Here is a 21,306-nt window from a genome sequence, read left to right as displayed (position 1 = left end):
TTTTTCTCTTTATGCCACCAAAGATGGCATAATCAATAGCAGATCAGACCATAGATCATGAACTCAAAACCATTCAAAAGAGACATTTTAACTTGACATTATTTTGGCCTGGATAAGTTTTGCTGATTATGAATGTTTGTTTTCTTCCCTTCTGTATAGAACTTGTAATTGCATGTGATAGCTCAGTCTATTAAATGAAATTTACATGGGCTGGGGTTGTGGCTCAAGTGGTAGCATGCCTGCCTGGCATGCGTGAGGCACTGGGTTCGATCCTCAACACCACATAAAAAAAAAAAAAAGATATTGTGTCCACCTAAAACTAAAAAATATAAATATTTTTAAAAATGAAATTTACATGATAAAGCTTTGAAACCGATTAAGTCATATGCTAATACAAAGTAGTTAAGTAATATTACTCTTATGCTATACAGATATTTGCCTGGTAATCCTGGGCTTCCAAATACTTCTCACAAATAGCTGGAGACTAGGCTTTCAGCTAGGCCTGATGCTGCAGCAAATAAATATATTGCACTGAGGCAAAGGATTAATTTACCAGTGGCAAGAGAGGCATCAAAAGAATAGAGCTAGTATTAATTTATATTCTTTAGTTTTTAAACATTCTTAAGAAAGAATATATCTACAAAATTTTCAAATTTCTGCAAAATTTAAAGTCAATTCTTACATAAAATTCCCATATATTTATCTGAAGTAATTGCCTAATTTACAAGTGAATTAACCAAATTAATTAATAAGAGAACATTTTTTTCCTGTTGCCAGAGTCTTGGCCCCTTGTAGTGGTTCTTACAGCTATAGCCACTTCTCCACCCACTCTTCATGGTGAGCAACTTTGCACATTCTAACAGGCTCACAGAGCCAAGGCTGGTGGCCTTTGAGATAACTAGACCAAGAGCATAGGGCAGTTCTGCCTGGGGTGTGAGACCATTGTGCCTTAAACAAAACAGTGCTGATGGACAGAGTTCTTTAAATAGTTGAGCTCTAACATGTTCTTTCTCTCTTAGGTGACTGCTGTGCCCTCTTTATCAGAAAACTCATCCTTAGAGACCAATGGCTGTATGCTCATTCCTCCCCCAGGAAAGACCACAATGAGTAACTTGCAGTGTCCCCTTCAGAATGTCTCTCAGAACATACCTGACAGTAAGCCCAAGACCTTGGATGCTGAGCTCTCTGAACAGCCAGGCAGTGAGGACAAGCTCAGAACCACCAGCCACAAAGCAGAACCAGCTTGTGTGAGGCATTTCTGCAACCGCCATGTCTTCCAGCAACAGCTGATTGAGAAGCAAAAGAAGAAACTTCAGGAACAGCAGAAAACCATTCTCGATTTGAAGGAAAAACAGCGGCTGGCAGAGGCTCAGTGGGCAGCTAAGCATGCTGCTGTAGTCACAGATGCACACAATCGCCTCCTGTTAAAATCCCAAGGGGCAGAGGAACCAAAAGGAACCTGCCAGATGCTTCTGAAGTATGTCTGTTGTATCAAACACTCTTCACTTTGAGATAGAGATGTTCCTAAACTGTTTTGCACTTTTTCTAAACTCCCTGATCTTTTCTTTCATTGTGCACTCTCAAAGCAAAGAATCTTCACATGTTGTGACTCATACATGACAGTTATAAACAGATATTTCAGGCAAGTGGTTGCCTATAAGGTTCCAATTTTACAGTTAGCATTTGGGTCATGGCTGCCTTTGTCTGAGGAGCTCTCCAACTATCCAATGAAAGAAAAATGCTTAACTTTCTCTAACTAGATTTCTAAGTTTCTGATTATATTTAAGGCTAAAAAGTCAGCTTAAGCAACATTAGGTACACATGGTGCATCCCCTGGGCTCGCTAATTACTTAGATTAAATTTTTAGTTGCTTAGGATAAAACTAAATATCTTCAAGTCTGGAGTAAGAGTCCAAATTTCTCAAAGTCTTCTAAGATATTTTCACATGTGCTTGAGACTCACTACATGCAATAAATGGTAAGAAGAGATGAAACCCTTGACTTGAAGCACTAGAATGGGTGTCAGAATGCCTGACTCTCATTGTAGGTTCAGGTTAGCCATGCAGTCTTTCTGTACCTTAATACACCAGTGTGTAGGCTGGATATAATAATAACACAGTTATCTCAGAGAGGAAGGATTAATTAAAATTTGTAAAATGCTTTGAACTCCTCAGGTGAAAATGTATTAAAGGAAGCTGAATGTTGGTCTGAAATCTTTCTCCATTGTTTTTTCTTTCTTTTTTTTCCTCCCAATTCATCTGTTATTTCCCCTAGGACTGAAGGCAGAAGTGACTCCCAAAATTCTCTTTCTGGACCCAAAAGAAATCCAAAGCAGCTGAAGGCACCCCATCCCATACTGAAAGGCAAGTTGTTCATCTTCTCTCCTAGTGTATAATATGCCTGGGTCTGAAGTATGGCAGCTCAGGTTTTGAAATTTGGCAGAACTTGGTCAGAATCTAAGATGGGTAGACAGGAGAGGAATGGAATGTATCAGGGAGCTTCACTACTTTTTTCCTGCCTGTTTTGGAATCCTTTTTGGCTTTCCTGGCTCGCTCTCTCTCTCTCTCTCTCTCTCTCTCTCTCTCTCTCTCTCTCTCTCACACACACACACACACACACACAATGTTGAAAGGTATGTGATTGTTCTGTAATTTCAGATCCAGGCTGTGATAAAAGAATGGGAAAATTACACAAATGAGAAAACTCTGAGTAACTACTAAGGCTAATTATTTGTAAAGATCATCTGTCACTGTAATTCATGAATGCTAAAATTCTGGTCAGTTTATAGCAATCCAAGTCATTATGTCATTTTGTGATGAGGATAGTAGTGTTTTAGTAATGAAAGCTATAAACCAGATATTTTCATTTGATAATATTTTTTAAGCACATAGAAACTCTTATTTAAAAACTACATAGGACATTAAGAACAGGAGCATTCCTCAGAATCCACCTAGTAAATTTGCTAATTGCTTTTATTATATACTTAGTCACACACTGTATATGTTTATACAATGAGTATGTTATATGTTGTCACATCTTATACGGATGACAATTATATTGTGACTTTTGACTTTTTACCTCTGGCAAACTTGCTACCCTAACAAGAAGGGGTGACATCTGAAATACTGTTCTCAATTCCTATTAATTGGAAATAGGCAGTCTTTGCATCAACTATCTGCCAGGGCAACAGTTTATGCTATCTTTGCCCACCACTAAGCCTGATCAGAAATGCCAGTTCAGTGCAATAAGTTTTTTAAAATTATTATTTGATCAAGGCGTTAGCTATTTTAGAATCCCAGTCTACTTTTCAAGCAGACTTTAATGACTCCATCTAGAAAAGATGAGGAAAGGGCATATTACCAGAAATTCTACTTCTCAGAGCTCTCTCACTTTAATCCTTTAGTCTATTTCTGTCTTCTTAAGGACAATCTCACTCCTGCTATCTGTGGCATCACCACTATTCTTTTGTAGCAAAACAGACACTTAATATCTGTAAGAAATAGCTTGGTGAGTTTTTGTTTATTAATTCTTAAAACTTGGTCTTAAATCTTCTCTGTAACATGGCCCAAAGCAACTCCGAGATGGTTTAGGTGAGCAGAACTTGATACTTCCTCCTACCCACACCCCTCCTTTTACAGAGTCATATTATCAGACCATCTTGCACATTTGTTTCTTTTGGATCGATACTTAATAGACTGTCAAGAACAGGAGTCTGACACTCAAATTCGTTTGGATGCCAGTTCTCCAAATGCTTGGTACAGTTCCATTTCCTGCCCATCTGGATATCCAGGTCTTAAGACTAGACTTAAAATGTATTCATCATGGCCCCAAACTTTACAATTTGTTTGTTGTTCCTGCATATACAGATGCATATACAGTGACTTAAGAAAAATTAGCAGGTTCACTTAAAATGGGATTTACGGAATGCTTCTATTCTCAAAGTATTTGTTAGATGTAGTTGTATTTTTGTTTATCAAGTTATAACTAAATTAAAATTCTGGCTTCTGCATTTCATATACTAAATGTCTATCAATCAGGCACATTATCTTATTTAAACCAGTGAAGAGTTGTTATTGTTATTATTATTGTTATTTTCCAGTATTGGGAATTGAACTCAGGAAATTGTGCATGCTAGGCAAGCACTTTACCACTGAGTTATATCCCCAGTCCTAAACCAGTAAAGAGTTTCTCTTTTTTGTTTTGTTTTATTTTGTTTTTTTGTTTTGTATTTGTTTTTTGTGTTGTTGTTTTTGTTTTGATTTTGGTACTAGGGATTGAACCCAGGGGCACTTAACCACTGAGTACATCCCTAGCCCTTTTTTTACATTTTATTTTGAGACAGGACCTCACCAAGTTGCTTAGGGCCTTTATAAGTTTCTGAGACTGGCCTCAGATTTGTGATCCTCCTGTCTCCGCCTTTGGAGTCACTGGGATTACAAGTATGCCCTGCTATGCTTGGCTCACAAAGAGTTATTCAAATAAAAATATGAATAAAAACATAATTACCTACAAATTAGTCATCATTGCTGAGGATTAGATTGTAGGCCTTTAACTTATACAGCATGTATAAGTCGTTATATCTAATTTTTCTCTGAGAATGTGAATATTTAATTTACAATAAAAATCTTAAAATTAACCTTAAATATTACATTTAAATGGAGGTATTTCTTTTTCAGTGTTTCTCATATTTTTATATTGGAATTCTGTTACTATTTTTTAGCCATGGAAGAAAGAGCAATTCAACGAGCTGAACGTAGGCAGATCTTGGCAGAGAGGAAGAAAAAACTAGAAGAAGAGAAATTGGTAATAAATACAGAATGCAAACTGAGGCAAGATAAAGGATTTGTCTAGATGTTTCTTAAATAATGAAACCTTGCTTGTTCAAGCCTGAAACAGTAAAGTTAGACCAACTTTGGAAATGGCTTATGTTCTACTCCCTGAGTTCTGTAACCATTTTAAGAAAATGAAGGAGAAAAACATCAACATCATTAGCCTAGCAGGAAGGAAACTATATAATAAAGTTATTGAGAGCTAGCAATTTGGAAGATTCACACATAACCAATATTATTAGAGTGTTATAGATAGATGTCCAACTTTATGAATTTGCAAAGGAGAATAGTTTTTATCTTCTGAAAATTTGACCTAGACTGTCAGAAGTAAATTTTGTACCTACTAGGAATACATTAACTGTTCTGATAGTTTTTGTTGGAGAGTGTATTGGGGAAATGAAAGGAAAAAAAATCTTTCCCCCATACTGGACTTAGTATTTCACAGGTGAAGTTAAGAAAAAATTTTCATTTTATGATTAAAAATTAATGGTCTTATTCATGCTCAGACTCATCTTCCCAAGTTGAAAAGAATCCTTTTGGAGAAACTTTTTAAGTTATACAACGGATCACATGTTGTTTGGGTTTTCTACTTTTATCACAAAGTGCAGACTTATTCCAGAGATAAAGAAGGCATTTTAAAAAAACTGTTTTTTCCATATTTTTATTGGTACATTATACTTACATACAATGGTGGAATTTGTTGTTACATATTCATACATGCACACAATATAACAATATAATTTGGCCAGTATCATTCCCCATTTTTCCCCTCCCACCCTGTTTCTTTACTTATCTCCCTTTAATTTTCATGAGACATTCCACTCCTCTACCCATCACTTTCTTTTCCTTTTTCCTCTCTACATTCCACATATGAGAGAAAACATGCAACCCCTGACCTTCTGAGTTTGACTTTTTCACTTAACATAAAGTTCTCAAGGTGTTTTGGTCAGCTTTTTTATTGTTGTGACTAAAAGACCCAACCAGAACAACTATAAAGGAGGAAAGGTTTATTTAGGGGCTCATGGTTTCAGAGGTCTCAATCCATAGACATTAGGGCTCAAAGTAAGGCAGGACATCATGGCCAGAAGAGTGTGGCAGAGGGAAGCAGCTCACATGATCAGATAGCAGAGAGAGAGGTCTCCACTTGCCAGATATAAATATATATCCCAAAGCCATGCTCCCAATTCCCACCTCCTCCAGCCATATCCTACCACTTCTGTAACTACTCCGTTAATCCCTATAATGGGATTAATTCACTGATTGGGTTAAGACTCTTTTACAACCCAATCATTTCTCCTCTGAACCTTCTTGCATTGTCTCACTTTGGGGGGATACTTCACATTGCCTGAGCTTTGGGGGACACCCATATCCAAACCATAACATAAGGTCCATCAATTTTCATGCAAATGATATAATTTTATTTTTATTTATGGTTGACTAAAACTCCATTGTGTATGTATACCACATTTTCTTTATCTGTCAATAGATACCTAGGCTGCTTCTGTAGTGTGGCTATAAACATGAGTCTGCATGTATCACTATAATGTGGTGACTTTACTTCTTTAGGATAAATACATAGGAGTAGTGTGGTGGGATCACATGGTGTTTCCATTCCTTTTCCTTTGAGGGACCTCCATAATATTTTGATAGTGGTTATACTAATTTACTTTCCCACCAACAGTGTAAAAGTGTTCCTTTTTCTCCATATCCTCTCTAGCATATATTATTGTTTATATTCTTGATATCTGCCATTCTGATGAGAAATGAAATCTCAGGGTGGTCTTGATTTGCATTTCCCTAATTGCTAATGATGTTGAACATTTTTTTCATGTATTTATTGTGCAGCACTTTGGTGGATACTTGACTTACCCAACATGAAAAATCTTATTCCTATGCAGATTGAAGGTTCTGATTTTTCTGCATTCTAATCTCAATCAGGCCCAGTTAAAGGCCCAAGAGGAAGAACGTCAGAAGAGGGAGGCAGATGAAAAGGAGGCTCAGCTTGAGAGAAAACGAGAAGAGAAAAGACTGAAGAAAATGGTCAGTAATGTCTTTGTTAGGTTACCTATCTATTGAGGTCTATTGTGTGTGATCTCGTAGTCCTGTCCACTAGTATTCTTTTCTTACCCATACCCCTTTTTCTCCATCTTATTTAGTGAAAACTACCATTGTTCAGGTTTTAGCTCAAGCATGACTTTTTCCAGATGAGCTTTTCTTGCTCCAGCTGCTCTTCTTCCACCCAATGTTAGGTTAGATACTTCTTTGTGAATTCTTCTGAAGTGTCCTTCAGAGCATTATTGATGCTAATAATTATATATCAGATTTGTGGCTTTTATTCATTTCTCTGTCCCCAACTAAACTGTAATCTTCATAACGGTAAAGGGAGAAGCCTGGTGTTGTTCACTATTGTATTGGCTGACAGTGTACCTGAAATGTAGTAGGCACTCAGAAAATGCATGATGAATGAACAAATGAATGAATAATTTCACATTTGGAGCAAAATACACCAGAAAAAAATAAGATATAGTTAAACAAGTTTCTTTATCAGTCAACTTCTCAAAGCCTTTTACAAGTTATCAGACATTTTGAATCTCAGAAGAGGGACACAGTATGCCAGGTAGTCACATGTATCTGACTACAGACGATTTTTTTATAAAGCACCCAGTAACACACCATGGATCAACTTGGGGTCATACCATTGTAAATGATTGACATAATTTTCAAAATATAAAATACAAAAAAGTTTCCCTCTCATATCTGTTCATTGTAACAAATTTGAGAAATACAAAGAAAATGGAAAAGCATCTCTGAGTTCAGGACTAAGAATTAACTATCTGTAATATCTTTTATTTTTTTTGATTGTTCAAAACATTACAGAGCTCATGATATATCATCTTTCATACATTAGACTCAGTTGGGTTTTGAACTCCCATTTTTACCCCAAATACAGGTTGCAGAATCACAACTGTTACATACTCACATTATTACATAATGGCATATTAGTGACTGTTGTATTCTGCTACCTTTCCTATCACCTACTATCCCCCCTCCCCTCCCCTCCCCTCCCATCTTCCCTCTCTACCTCCTCTGCTGTTGTTCAATTCTCTCCCCTTTTTCCCCCCCTCCCCCTTGCCCCTCATAACCTCTTATAATTTTGTGTATCATTGAAGGTCTCCTACCATTTCCATATGCTTTCCCTTCTCTCTCCCTTTCTCTCCCCCATTCGTCTTTGTTTACTGTTAGTCTTTTCCTCATGCTCTTCCTTCCTGTTCTGTTCTTAGTTGCTCTCTTTATATCAAAGAAGACATTTGGCATTTGTTTTTTAGGGCTTGGCTAGCTTCACTTAGCATAATCTGCTCTAATGCCATCAATTTCCCTGCAAATTCTATGATTTTGTCATTTCTTAGTGCTGCATAATACTCCATTGTGTATAGATGCCACATTTTTTTTTATCCATTCATCTATTGAAGGGCATCTAAGTTGGTTCCACAGTCTAGCTATTGTGAATTGTGCCGCTATAATCATTGATGTGGCCGTATCCCTATAGTGCGCTCTTTTAAGGTCCTCAGGGAATAGTTCCAGAAGGGCGATAGCTGGGTCAAATGGTGGATCCATTCCCAGCTTTCTCCATACTGGAGAAAAGATTCTCCCAGGAATCTCCATACTGCTTTCCAAATTGGCCTCACCATTTTGCAGTCCCACCAGCAGTGCACAAGTGTACCCTTTTCCCCACATCCCCGCCAACACTTATTGTTGTTTGACTTCATAATGGCTGCCAATCTTACTGGAGTGAGATGGTATCTTAGGGTGGTTTTGATTTGCATTTCTCTGATTGCTAGAGATGGTGAGCATTTTTTCATGTACTTGTTGATTGATTGTATGTCCTCCTCTGAGAAGTGTCTGTTCAGGTCCTTGGCCCATTTGTTGATTGGGTTGTTTGTTATCTTGTTTAATTTTTTGAGTTCTTTGTACATTCTGGATATTAGGGCTCTATCTGAGGTGTGAGGGGTAAAAATTTGTTCCCAGGATGTAGGCTCTCTATTTACCTCTTTTATTGTTTCTCTTGCTGAGAAAAAACTTTTTAGTTTAAGTAAGTCCCATTTGTTTATTCTTGTTATTAACTCTTGGGCTATGGGCATCCTATTAAGGAATTTGGAGCCCGACCCCACTATATGTAGATTGGAGCCAACTTTTTCTTCTATCAGATGCAACGTCTCTGATTTGATATCTAGCTCCTTGATCCATTTTGAGTTAACTTTTGTGGATGGCGAGAGAAAGGGATTCAATTTCATTTTGTTGCATATGGATTTCCAATTTTCCCAGCACCATTTTTTGAAGATGCTATCCTTCCTCCATTGCATGTTTTTAGCCCCTTTATCAAATATAAGATAGTTGTAACTTTGTGGATTAGTCTCTGTGTCCTCTATTCTGTACCATTGGTCCACCTGCCTGTTTTGGTACCAGTACCATGCTGTTTTTGTTACTATTGCTTTGTAGTACAGTTTGAACTCTGGTATCGCTATACCTCCAGATTCACTCTTCCTGCTTAGAATTGCTTTTGCTATTCTGGGTCTTTTGTTTTTCCATATGAATTTCATGATTGCTTTATCTGTTTCAACAAGAAATGCCGTTGGGATTTTGATTGGCATCGCATTAAACCTGTAGAGAACTTTGGGTAATATCGCCATTTTCATGATGTTAGTTCTGCCTATCCATGAACAGGGTACTTTTTTCCATCTTCTGAGATCTTCTTCTATCTCTCTCTTTAGGGTTCTGTAGTTTTCATTGTATAGATCTTTCACCTCTTCTGTTAGGTTGATTCCCAAGTGTCTTATTTTCTTTGAGGATATTGTGAATGGAGTGGTTTTCCTTATTTCCATTTCAGAGGTTTTGTTGCTGATATACAGGAATGCCTTTGATTTATGCGTGTTGATTTTATAACCTGCTACTTTGCTGAATTCATTTATTAACTCTAGCAGCTTCTTTGTAGACCCTTTTGGATCTGTTAAGTATATTATCATGTCATCCGCAAATAGCGATAATTTAATTTCTTCTTTTCCTATTTTTATGCCTTTAATTTCTTTTGTCTGTCTAATTGCTCTGGCTAGTACTTCGAGAACTAAATTGAATAGAAGTGGTGATAGAGGGCATCCCTGTCTTGTTCCTGATTTTGGAGGGAATGCCTTCAGTTTTTCTCCGTTTAGGATGATGCTAGCCTGAGGTTTAGCATATATAGCTTTTACAATGTTGAGGTAAATTCCTGTTATCCCTAGTTTTTCTAGTGTTTTGAACATAAAGGGATGCTGTACTTTGTCAAATGCTTTTTCTGCATCTATCGAGATGATCATATGGTTCTTGTCTTTAAGTCTGTTGATGTGGTGAATAGCATTTATTGATTTCCGTATATTGAACCAGCCTTGCATCCCAGGGATGAATCCTACTTGATCATGGTGTATAATTTTTTTGATATGATTTTGAATCCGATTCGCCAGAATTTTATTGAGGATTTTTGCATCTAGGTTCATTAGAGATATTGGTCTGTAGTTTTCTTTCTTTGAAGTGTCTTTGTCTGGTTTTGGAATCAGAGTGATGTTGGCCTCATAGAATGAATTTGGAAGAGCTCCTTCTTTTTCTATTTCTTGAAATAGCTTGAAAAGTATTGGTATTAATTCTTCTTTGAAGGTTTTGTAGAACTCCGCTGTATACCCATCCGGTCCAGGGCTTTTCTTTGGTAGTCTTTTGATGGCTTCTTCTATTTCTTCCTTTGTTATTGGTCTGTTTAAATTGTGTGTGTCTTCCTGTCTCAATCTGGGCAGATCATATGCCTTAAGAAATTTATCGATATCTTCACTATCTTCTATTTTATTGGAATATAGGGTTTCAAAATACTTTCTAATTATCTTCTGTATTTCTGTAGTGTCTGTTGTGATATTGCCTTTTTTCATCCCATATGTTGGTAATTTGAGTTCTCTCTCTTCTTCTCTTCGTTAGCATGGGTAAGGGCCTGTCTGTCTTATTTATTTTTTCAAAGAACCAACTTTTAGTTTTATCAATTTTTTCAATGGTTTTTTTTGTTTCAATTTCATTGATTTCTGCTCTAATTTTAATTATTTCTTGTCTTCTACTACATTTGCTGTTGTTTTGCTCTTCCTTTTCTAGGTTTTTGAGGTGTAGTGTGAGTTCATTTATTTGTTGGTTATTTCTTTTTTTGAGGAAAGAACTCCAAGAAATGAATTTTCCTCTTAAAACTGCTTTCATTGTGTCCCATAGATTCCGGTATGTTGTGTCTGTATTATCATTTGTCTCTAATAATTTTTTCATCTCCTCCTTTATGTCTTCTGTAACCCATTGATCATTCAGTAATGTATTGTTCATTTTCCATGTGATGTAGGATTTTTCCTTCCTTCTTTTATCATTGATTTCCAATTTCATTCCATTGTGATCAGATACGCCTTTATACTTACTAAGAGTTGCCTTATGGCATAATATATGGTCTGTCTTTGAGTAGGATCCATGTGCTGCTGAGAAGAACGTGTATCCACTTGATGATGATTGATATATTCTATATATGTCGGTTAAGTCTAGGTTATTGATTGTGCTGTTGAGTTCTATAGTTTCTTTATTCAGTTTTTGTCTAGAGGATCTGTCTAATGGCGAGAGCGGTGTGTTGAAGTCACTCATAATTATTGTGTTGTGGTCTATTTGACTCTTGAACTTGAGGAGAGTTTGTTTTATGAACGTTGCAGCTCCATTGTGTGGTGCATACAAATTGATAATTGTTATGTCTTGTTGGTGGATGGTTCCTTTTAACAGAATATAGTGTCCTTCTTTATCCTTCTTGATTAACTTAGGTTTAAAGTTGATTTTATTCGATATGAGTATGGCCACTCCTGCTTGCTTCCGAGGGCCATGTGAGTGGTATGATTTTTCCCAACCTTTTACCTTCAGCCTGTGTATGTCTTTTCCTATCATATGAGTCTCTTGAAAGCAGCATATTGTTGGATTTGTTTTTTTGATCCAGGTTACTAGCCTATGTCTCTTGATTGGTGAGTTTAGGCCATTAACATTTAAGGTTACAATTGAGATATGATTTGTACTTCCAGTCATGCTTCTTTATTTATTTATTTTAGTTTGGCTGGTTTTACTTTTTGGTTATTTTCCTCCCCCTTTACTGAGACACCTCCTGCTGTTAGTTTTGGGCACTATTTTTCAATTCCTCTTCTTGTAGTATTTTGCTCAAAATGCTTTGCAGTGCTGGTTTTCTTGCTGCGAATTCTTTTAGCTTTTGTTTATCGTGAAAGATTTTAATTTCATTGTCAAATCTGAAGCTTAGTTTTGCTGGATACAGTATTCTTGGTTGGAATCCATTATTTTTCAGCATTTGAAATACATTGTTCCAGGATCTTCTCGCTTTCAAAGTCTGTGATGAGAAATCTGTCGTTAACCTAATTGGTTTACCCCTGAATGTAATCTGCCTCCTTTCTCTCGTAGCTTTTAATATTCTCTCCTTGTTCTGTACGTTGGCTATCTTCATAATTATATGTCTTGGAGTTGGTCTATTATGGTTTTGAATGTTTGGGGTCCTGTAGGCTTCCAGGATTTGGCAATCCATTTCATCTTTCATCTCTGGGAAGTTTTCTAGAATTATTTCATTTAATATGCTGTCCATTCCTTTGGTTTGAGTCTCTGTGCCTTCTTCTATCCCGATGACCCTCAGATTTGGTTTTTTTTATGACATCCCATGTCTCTTGAATAGATTGCTCATGGGATTTAAGCATCTTTTCTGTGTTGACTATATTCTTTTCAAGTTGATAAACCTTGTCTTCATTATCTGATGTTCTGACTTCTACTTGATCAAGTCTGTTTGTAATATTCTCGTTTGAGTTTTTAATTTGGTTTATATTTTCCTGCAATTCTAGGCTTATTGTTTGATTTTTTTTTAAGATCTCTATCTTCTGGTAGAGCTCGTTCTTTGCCATTTGAATTTGTTTGTTTAATTCATTTTCAAAATATACTTTTATTGCTTGGACTTGCTGTCTCATGTCTTCCCTAATATTCCTTTACATTCGAGTTAGGTAGGCCTTGAGTTCTTTCCCTATCCCTGCTTCTGATGTTTCTATGTCCTCCTGTAGAATTAAGTTGTCCTGTATTGTTTGTACTCCTTTTTTCCCTTGTTTTCTCATGTTGTCCACATTACTTTCCAGCTCTATTTCATTGCCGTGTTTCTGCTCTCTTCTATATATTTGTTTTGGTTCTGTATTACTCTGTTGTTTCTTCTTTGTGTTGTTAAACTGTGCCTGCTAACGTGGATTGTGCTGGGAAGGAATTCCGACGGCCGAGCTCCAGTTACGTCACTACTCTGCTATGACGGGCCCCAGGCTCCTTGCTGGGGTGTCCTAATGGGGCTGTGTGACTGGACTGTCTCTGTTTGGTTTCAGCTCCCCGTCGAGGCAGGCAGGCAGTCTCCAGCCGCCCAGTATCTCAGGCAGCGGGTGGGTGATCGGTCGCCAGCGGGGGAGCGGACTCCAGCCGCCCAGTCGCGCGGGCAGCGGGCCGGCTGTCGCCGGTGGGCGGGCGATCTCTAGGCACCCCGTCCTGCGGTCGGTAGCCAGCGGGCGGGCGTTCTCCTACCGCCCAGTTACGAGGGCAGTGAGTGAATTGTCGCCGGCGGGCCTGCGGTTTCCAGCCGCCCAGTCGCGAGGGCCTGGCCTCTAGTCCCCTAGTTTCTCCTGCTAGTCTTGGTTTCTCCTGCTAGACCAGATTTCCCCTGAGTGATGGTTCTCGGCAGTTCAAACTGTACTCTGGACCTGCCATTTGTTGGGTGTGGAGGGTGTCTATTGGGGACCCCGGCACTCTATTGTTTTGTTTCCGTTTTGGGGGATAGAACTGTACCGCTTCCTTGCCCCTCTGAAATCCCGTACTCAGCCCGGGGGTCAGTGCGGGCTCATCCAGCAGGATTCCACAGAATTGCAGCCACTTTTCTCCCTGCTTGCTAATTAATCACTTCTCTGCGGCACCCCGCCTTCTGTAGCCGTGGGGAAGGCAGGGTGAATCAGTCAGCCCGGATCCCCGGGGTCGCACAATTGGCTATTGGGATCCCTGGCACTCTATCGTTTTGATTTTTTTCTGCTTGCCCCTCCCCCAGCGCTGGCTAGACAGGTTTTGTTTTGGCTGCTGATGGGAGGGGGAGTTGAAGGTCAGGTGTCTCTAGTTTTCCCCTAGTCTTTATGCGGGCTCACTCTGATACTCCCTCCCCCGGAAAGCCTAGGAGAGGTTTTATGCGGATTCCCCGATGAATGGGGGATGGGCTGAGTGACACAGACCTGTTTTATTGTTGCAGTCTGTCGGAGAGTGGCGGTGGATACTTCAGCTCTCCAAGATGGTGGCCGCTGATTGCCTTGGTGGAGTTTCCGTTTTGGGGGATGGGACTTTATCGCTTCCTTCCCCGTCTGAAATCCCGTACTCAGCCTGGGGGTCAGTGCGGGCTTGGCCGGTGGGGTTCCACCGAATGGCAGCCACTTTCCTCCCTGCTTGCTAATTACTCCATAACAGTAGGTAATGTGGGTTTTCCTCCCAAGCTGCCTTTAAGATTCTGTGTTTGTCTTTGGTTTTCAGCTTTTAAAATATGATATATCCAAATATGATTGGTTTGTTGATTGGTTTGTTTACTTTTACAGTAGTCTTAAGCTTCTCAGATATATGGTCTTACATTCTGTCACTAATTTGGGAATATATTTAACAATTAATTCTTCAAATATTTGACCTAGCCCATTCTTTTTATTCTCCTTTTGAGTTTCCTGTTATTCCAGTGTTAAATTGGTTCATATTGTCCCACAGCTGACAGATGAACTTGTTTGTCACTCTTTTTCCTTTTTAGTTTGTGTAATTTCTGTTATCCTATTTTCATGTTACCTGATTCTTTCTTCAGGTGTTTCATCTAGTGATAAACCCATTGAAGGCTCTCTTCATCTCTGGTACCTTGTGTTTTTTATTTTTTAGCATTTGTATTTTGAAGCATATTGTTTTCATGTCTGCTAAAATTCCTATCTGATAATGAATGATGTCTATCTTCTCCATTAGAACCTCTAATATTATTGTCATGAGTTACTTAAAATTCTCCTTCTGATAGTTCTAACTCTTCTGTCATGTCAATGTCTTATTCTGATAAGACACTGCCTTTTCAAATTGTGTTTATTTTTTGTCTTTTGTTCTTAACAAAATAGTCAGCTATTTTGTTAAGAACAATAGAAACTAGGGTAAACAGGCCCTTAGTATGGAGATTTATATTAATCTAGCCAAGAATTGGGCTGTGTTTGATGTTTATTGTTGTTATAGTTACCACTGTTGAGGTTTGATGTCACCATGGGCACCAGAGACTTCAGTTTCCTCTAGTGACTTTTTATTTATCTCCTCTTTTGGCTTTGGGTTTTCCCTTTGTGCTGCTCCCCAGAGAAGTTCTGTCTCTTATAGTTCTCCCTTAATCCAGTAATCTTATTGGAGGTTTGCACTAGTGTAGTGGTAGGGTATGGATAAGAGGAAACATTCTCTATTCAACTACATTTGTCTTTGGAGTATACCTCATTGAGCACTCACAAGAATTCCTGTTCCTACTATAAGGGTAAAATTTTCTTTTGAACCCCTATTTCCTTCTTTAGATGCAGTGGTATCCACCACTATCTCAATCTGTGACCTTAAAGTCCCTTCCCCTGGTGAAATGGGAGCAGGGGGAGTCTTGTCTGGAAAGAGTTTCCTGAGTGCCCCTCCCCCAGCTGAGTGCATTCCACCAATGTGGTCAGGTGGCGCCGTGGGGTGGAGCCTCCGGTTTCCTGACAGAGAATGGTCTGGGTAGATTTGCAGGTGTTGTTCTTCTTCTTTCTCAGCTAGAACCATGGTGGGAATTTTCTCTGAATCCTCCCTGATCTCCTCTGTGAAAGTCTAGTGGAGGTTCTAGAGAAAAAAAACGTGCATAAGAGTGGGAAACACCACCATGACTGTTACCCCCCCCCCCAGGAGCTCCACTCTTCTCCTGCTGGTGTATTCTTAATCTCCAGCAGTTCACCAAAATATCTCATGACTCATATGGTATCTGGTAGATTCTGCTGCCTCAGGTAGGAAAACTTTTGAGTCCCTGTCTCCAGATTTAGGGATGGCTTCACATCTGATCAGTTCACAAAAAGACATTAATTTTATGTCTGCCCTGCTTTTGTTGTTGTTGGAACCAAATTGCTTGTACAGACCAAGAATAATGAAAAATATGTACCAGCCAAGAGATAGTTTTATTTCACTCATTATCCCAAGTCCAAACCCCTTTTTTAGGAATGTCAGTCCATAGCAATAGACAAAAAGATTTTGTCACATAGACTAGTTTCCATTTAGTCAGTCAATTGTAGCTATCTAAATTGAGATCTGCACATTTGCAGACTTGCTATGCTTGAGGCTTCTTTAAGAATAGCTTTAGATTTAAAACATACTTGGCAATTGTCTTCTTTTCCATCTGTGTAAGGATAATCTACACAGTGTGCTTCCCATCCAGGTTATCATGTGGTCTTAGTCCTTTTGAGGCATCACATCCTACACAAGCAATTTCTTACTTTCTTATACATTTTATATATATTTGTTCCTGGTAAACAACCTCCAAGACCATATTAATGTTATTCCTCTGGATGTCAAAAAGATAATGGCACTTCTGAACCAATGACTTCTCTGAATCAGTTTATGTGACTGGATATGTTTGATGGAAATCTGCTTGTTTAGATATGAGGTATCCCCACAAAAGCTCACGTGTGAAACAATACAAGAATTTTTAGAGAAATTAGATTATAAGAAGTGCAATCTAATTGGTGGGCTAATCCACTGATATAGATTAACTGTGTGGTAACTGTGGGCAGGCAGATAGGGGTGTGGCTAGAGAAAGTAAGAGTACCTTTAGGATTTATATTTTGTCCTTGGCAAGTGGAGCTCTCTCTGCTTCCTGATTACCATGCCCTAAATTGCTTTCCTCTGCCACACCCTTCTGCCATAATGTTCTGCCTCACCTTGGTCCCAGAGCTATGGAGTCACTGACCATGAACTGAAACTCTAAACTGTGAGCCAGAATTAACTGTTCCTTCTCTTAAGTTGTTTTTGTCAGGTCTTTTGGTCACAGTGAGGCAAAGCTGATAAAACACTGCTTCTCCTCTTGAAACTGGGAAAATTTCTGCTGAGTTTAGAACAAATTGTCCAGCAGAGGTGCCATATTTTCTAATTAAACAGATGGGCAACCCTGCCATTGATATGATGGAGAAGGTCTCTGAGACAATCACATATACTTTTCTGGATAGAAAATGTAAGATAAACTTAATTATCTGTGTGTAGGGTTTTGTGACATCAGTTTGAGGACAAAGGACCTGGAGGAATTCCTCAAGGACAGGCCTGTGACAAACTTGTCCTCTGTATTGAGAGGGATGCAAGAGGCAAGACATGGCTGTGACTGGGGCAAGAGAACATGTCAGATGCAGCAGTATAATGGCCACTCATAGGTCTCACACCATAACTCCCTGAAAATAACATCCCTTTGCTCTGTTTTTATCAGATAAGTACTTTCTAGTAATATGTGTCAGGCAATAACTTTTGTGGCTGTATAAATATACATTTTATTGATGGATACTTGAAGCTTGTGATTAAAAATAATTTTATCAGAAAAGACCAGGCAAATTTGCAGGAAAATTGATAGTCTGTAGACTATCAAATTAAGTAAAATAAACCAGACTCAGAAAATCTGAGGAGTGTTGTATGTTGTCTCTCATGTGTGGAAGCTGGAGGAAAAAGAAAGGAAAAAAAAAAAAAAGAATCATGAAATCAGATAGGAGACCATTGGGATAGAGTAGAGCAGTGAATAAGACCAACAATAGACCTTCCTTCACAAATCTTCTATGCTAATTTGGGAAAACAGGCAATAAACAACTCAAAAATTTTAAAAAATAGGGAGGGAGAGAAATAATGGTTGAAGCAAAATGGGGAAACCTCTCCAAGGAGGTGATATTTGAGCAGCTAGATGTTGTGGAGGCTCTTACAATGTCCACATGTCACATGTGGGGATGCCTATGAGATATTCATATTGGATATATAAGCCTGGACATCAAAATTACAGTAAAGTATCTCTGCTAGTCACAAAAACATTTCAGGGCTGGGGTTGTGGCTTAGCGGTTGAGCACTCACCTAGCATGTGTGAGGCCCTGGGTTTGATCCTCAGAACCACATAAAAATAAATAAATAAAATAAAGGTTTGTGTCCAACTACATCTAAAATAAATATTTTTTTAAAAAAAAATTCAGTGTTTTTCATGCTCTGGAAGTGCCTGGAGAATGTCTGAGTAGAGAAGAGTTGAGGGCTGGGCATATAGCTCAGTGGCAGGGTGCTTGCCTAGCATGTGTACGGCACTGGGTTCAACCCCTAGCACCATGAAAAGAAAACAAAGAATAAAAAGAGATGAGAGTCCAGGACTGAGTCCAATATTATATTAGTAGATGAAGAGGTGTTAGGTAGAAGGAAAACCAGAAAAATTTAAAACCCAATGCTAAGAGAAAAAAGTATTTGTGTTAGGGGAGTGGTGGCAGTTAACCTGGGAAAATGTTACTGAGCTCTATTAAGAAGAGAGCAGACAAATGCCTCTTTGGTTTGGGAACATGGAGATCGTTCATGACCTGGAAAAGAGGGCTTTCAGTGGTGTTCTGGGATAGGAGCCACATTTTAGTGGGTTGAAGAAAAATGGTGGAGAACATATCCTGTGAATATAGAGAGCCATCACATCCAGAGGATTTTTTTTGTTGTTGTTGATAATTGTTTCTTGGCTTTATTTGTATTTTAAAGATGGTAAATACCAGCACATGTTTATGTGATAGAAATGAGCCAGTAGTGAGGAAGAAATTTGTTTTGGAGCAGCATCACTTACCTGTACTTTTCTGTACATAAGCTACCCTGGTCTTTTTCTCAAGACAGTAGCTGACATAGATATGCATTTAAATGAGTCTTTGGGTTTTGGTTTGGTTTTGGTACCAGGGATTGAATCCAGGGCACTTAACCTCTGAGCCACATCACCAGCCCTTTTTATTTTTTGTTTTGAGACAAGATCTAACTAAGTTGCTTAGGGCCTCACTGAGTTGCTGAGGCTGGCTTTGAACTTGCCATCCTCTCGCCTCAACCACCAGGCCGCTGCAATTACAGGCATGTGCTACCGCACGTGGCTATGAGCCTTTTTCTTTTTATGTCATAATTATGTAAACCACTAAGTCAAAAAGAAACTGATATTTAGTAGCCCTTTTTAGCCTGAGTGAACAGTGAGCTCTTTGAAACCCTAGCTGTCCAGATCCCAAATATAAGAATTATCTCAAAGCACATAGCATCATATCATCTTCACAAGCAGTTGTGGATGCAGCTACTATTATGGACATGTATAAGGAAATGGAAAATATAATACTAATGGAGTTGATCAATGTGTATAACCAGTGGAGGAAATACACATTTCAATTAAATTTTTAACTTAAGCAGAACTCTTATTTAATATTTCTCTATATATTTTTCTGTGGAAATAAAGATTTATTATTAACTTTATTTATTTATTTATTATGTGATGCTGAGGATCAAACTCCAGGGCCTCATGAATGCTAGGCAAGTGCTCTACCACTGAAACACAAACTCCAGCCTGGAAATACAGACTTTTCTTAAAGTCTGTTTTTTTCCCCAGCAATCTATCTAAAAACCATTTTCCTTTTGGAGCCTAAAACACCAGTCATAGAGTTACAAGGCTAAAAGGATAGTTGGACTGTCACTTCTCTGTGTGTGTGTGTGTGTGAACAGGTTTTTTTCACTGAGCCCAAGGACTTCTCCAGAGGGCTATAGTCCAGGTTAAATTTCTATCTGCAAACTTGCAGCAGCTGCTTTGATACCACAGGGACATTTCTGTGGATGTACAAACAGTTTTTCTGTTTTCCTCACGTTTAACCCTCAGCTTCCTGTTACTATTCATATGAATATTGTTGTAAGCAATTTTTATTTCTGACCATTCCATTCAACAAATATCTCAAGTGCCTGGGTATTATAAAGGTTATTTTGGCCTAATGCTTTAGAAAATCTGGATATTCCATTTTCAGGAACTTGTACAGAAATGGGTCATTTGCATTGGGAGAGTAGAGCAATTCTCCTTTCCATATTAGAAATGTTCCAGTGCTCTAATTTTTTTCTTATAGTAGTCTCAGGCACATAAAGAAGCTTGTCAAATCAGCCAATTCACCACTACCCCTTTTCTTTTCTTTTTTTTTTTTTTTTGTACTGGAGATTGAATTCAGGGGCACCTAACCACTGAACCACATTCCCAGCCCTTTTTTTGTAATTTTTTAGAGTAAGGGTCTCTATGATTGCTTAGGGCCTTGCTAAGTTGCTGAGACTGGCTTTGAACTCGTGATCTTCCTGCCTCAGCCTCCTGAGCTGCTGGGATTACAGGCCTGCACAACCACCACACCTGGCCACTACCCTTTTCTTGACATGAAATTATATAAAGAAAAAGAAATATTTTCATATTTATACTCCATAGATGACAGCTGCAAAGAAGGCAGTGTGCAATCTTTGCAGTTACTCTTGAATCTTTCATAGCAGGTTACTTACTATCATTTACCATTTCTCTCACTTTTTATTATAAACTATTTGTACCAAAATAGAAAAGGATGAATAATATCTGTAGGGTAGAGCATTAAGTTTCTATTATCTTTCTCTCTCTCTCTCTCTCTCTCTCTCTCTCTCTCTCTCTCTCTCTCTCTCTCTTTCTCTCTCTTTTTTTCCTTACCAGAATTGAACCCAGAGATGGATGCTTAACCACTACATCCTCAGCCCCTTTTTTTTTCTTCAATTTTTTTGTAGTTGTAGATGGACAGCATTACTTTATTTTGTCTGTTTGTTTGTTTTTTTTTTTTTTTAACGTGGTGCTAAGGATCAAACCCAATGCCTCACGAATGCTAGGCAAGTGATATGCCACTGAGCCACAGCCCTAGCCCCTACTTTTTAAAATTTTTTCTAATTAGTTATATATGACAGTATAATGCATTTGGATACATCACACATAAATGGAGTATAACTTCTCATTCTTCTGGTTGTACATGATGTAGAGTTATACTGATCATATAATCATGTATGCACATAGGGTATTAATGTCCAATTCATTCTACTGTCCTTCCTACCTCCATAATCCCTCTCCTCCTTTCACTCCCCTCTATCTAATCCAAAGTACCTCTATCCTTCTCTAGCTCCCCTTTTCATTTTTTATTTTTAGATTAAGTCTCACTAATTTGTTTAGTGCCTCACTAAGTTGCTAAGGCTGGGCTTTGAATTTGCCATCCTCCTGCCTCAGCCTCCCAAGGCTGCTGCAATTACAGACACACACCACGGTACCTGGCAGTGTCTGTCACATTTCCCAGGCATACCACTTGGTGCGTTTCTCCTGTTCGGAA

At 38.5% G+C, this 21,306-nt stretch overlaps 1 protein-coding gene across 5 annotated transcripts in view; it reads left to right on the top strand.

The window, feature by feature from the left end:
• CCDC191 (coiled-coil domain containing 191) overlaps positions 1 to 21,306 on the top strand; it is a 76,196-nt gene that overhangs the window by 43,210 nt on the left and 11,680 nt on the right. For all 5 annotated transcript variants that reach the window (XM_081302224.1, XM_081302221.1, XM_081302220.1 and 2 more), the window contains 4 exons: positions 1,020 to 1,477; positions 2,274 to 2,362; positions 4,720 to 4,802; positions 6,767 to 6,868. In XM_081302224.1, coding sequence (XP_081158350.1) covers positions 1,020 to 1,477; positions 2,274 to 2,362; positions 4,720 to 4,802; positions 6,767 to 6,868 — 732 coding nt within the window. The remainder of the gene's footprint in view (positions 1 to 1,019; positions 1,478 to 2,273; positions 2,363 to 4,719; positions 4,803 to 6,766; positions 6,869 to 21,306) is intronic.

The sequence above is a fragment of the Spermophilus citellus genome (assembly GCF_964194105.1).
Source record: "Spermophilus citellus genome assembly, chromosome: 7".
Lineage (NCBI taxonomy): Eukaryota > Metazoa > Chordata > Mammalia > Rodentia > Sciuridae > Spermophilus > Spermophilus citellus.
The sequence above is the reverse complement of the archived record's forward strand: the minus strand, read 5'-3'. Positions and strand labels throughout refer to the sequence as shown.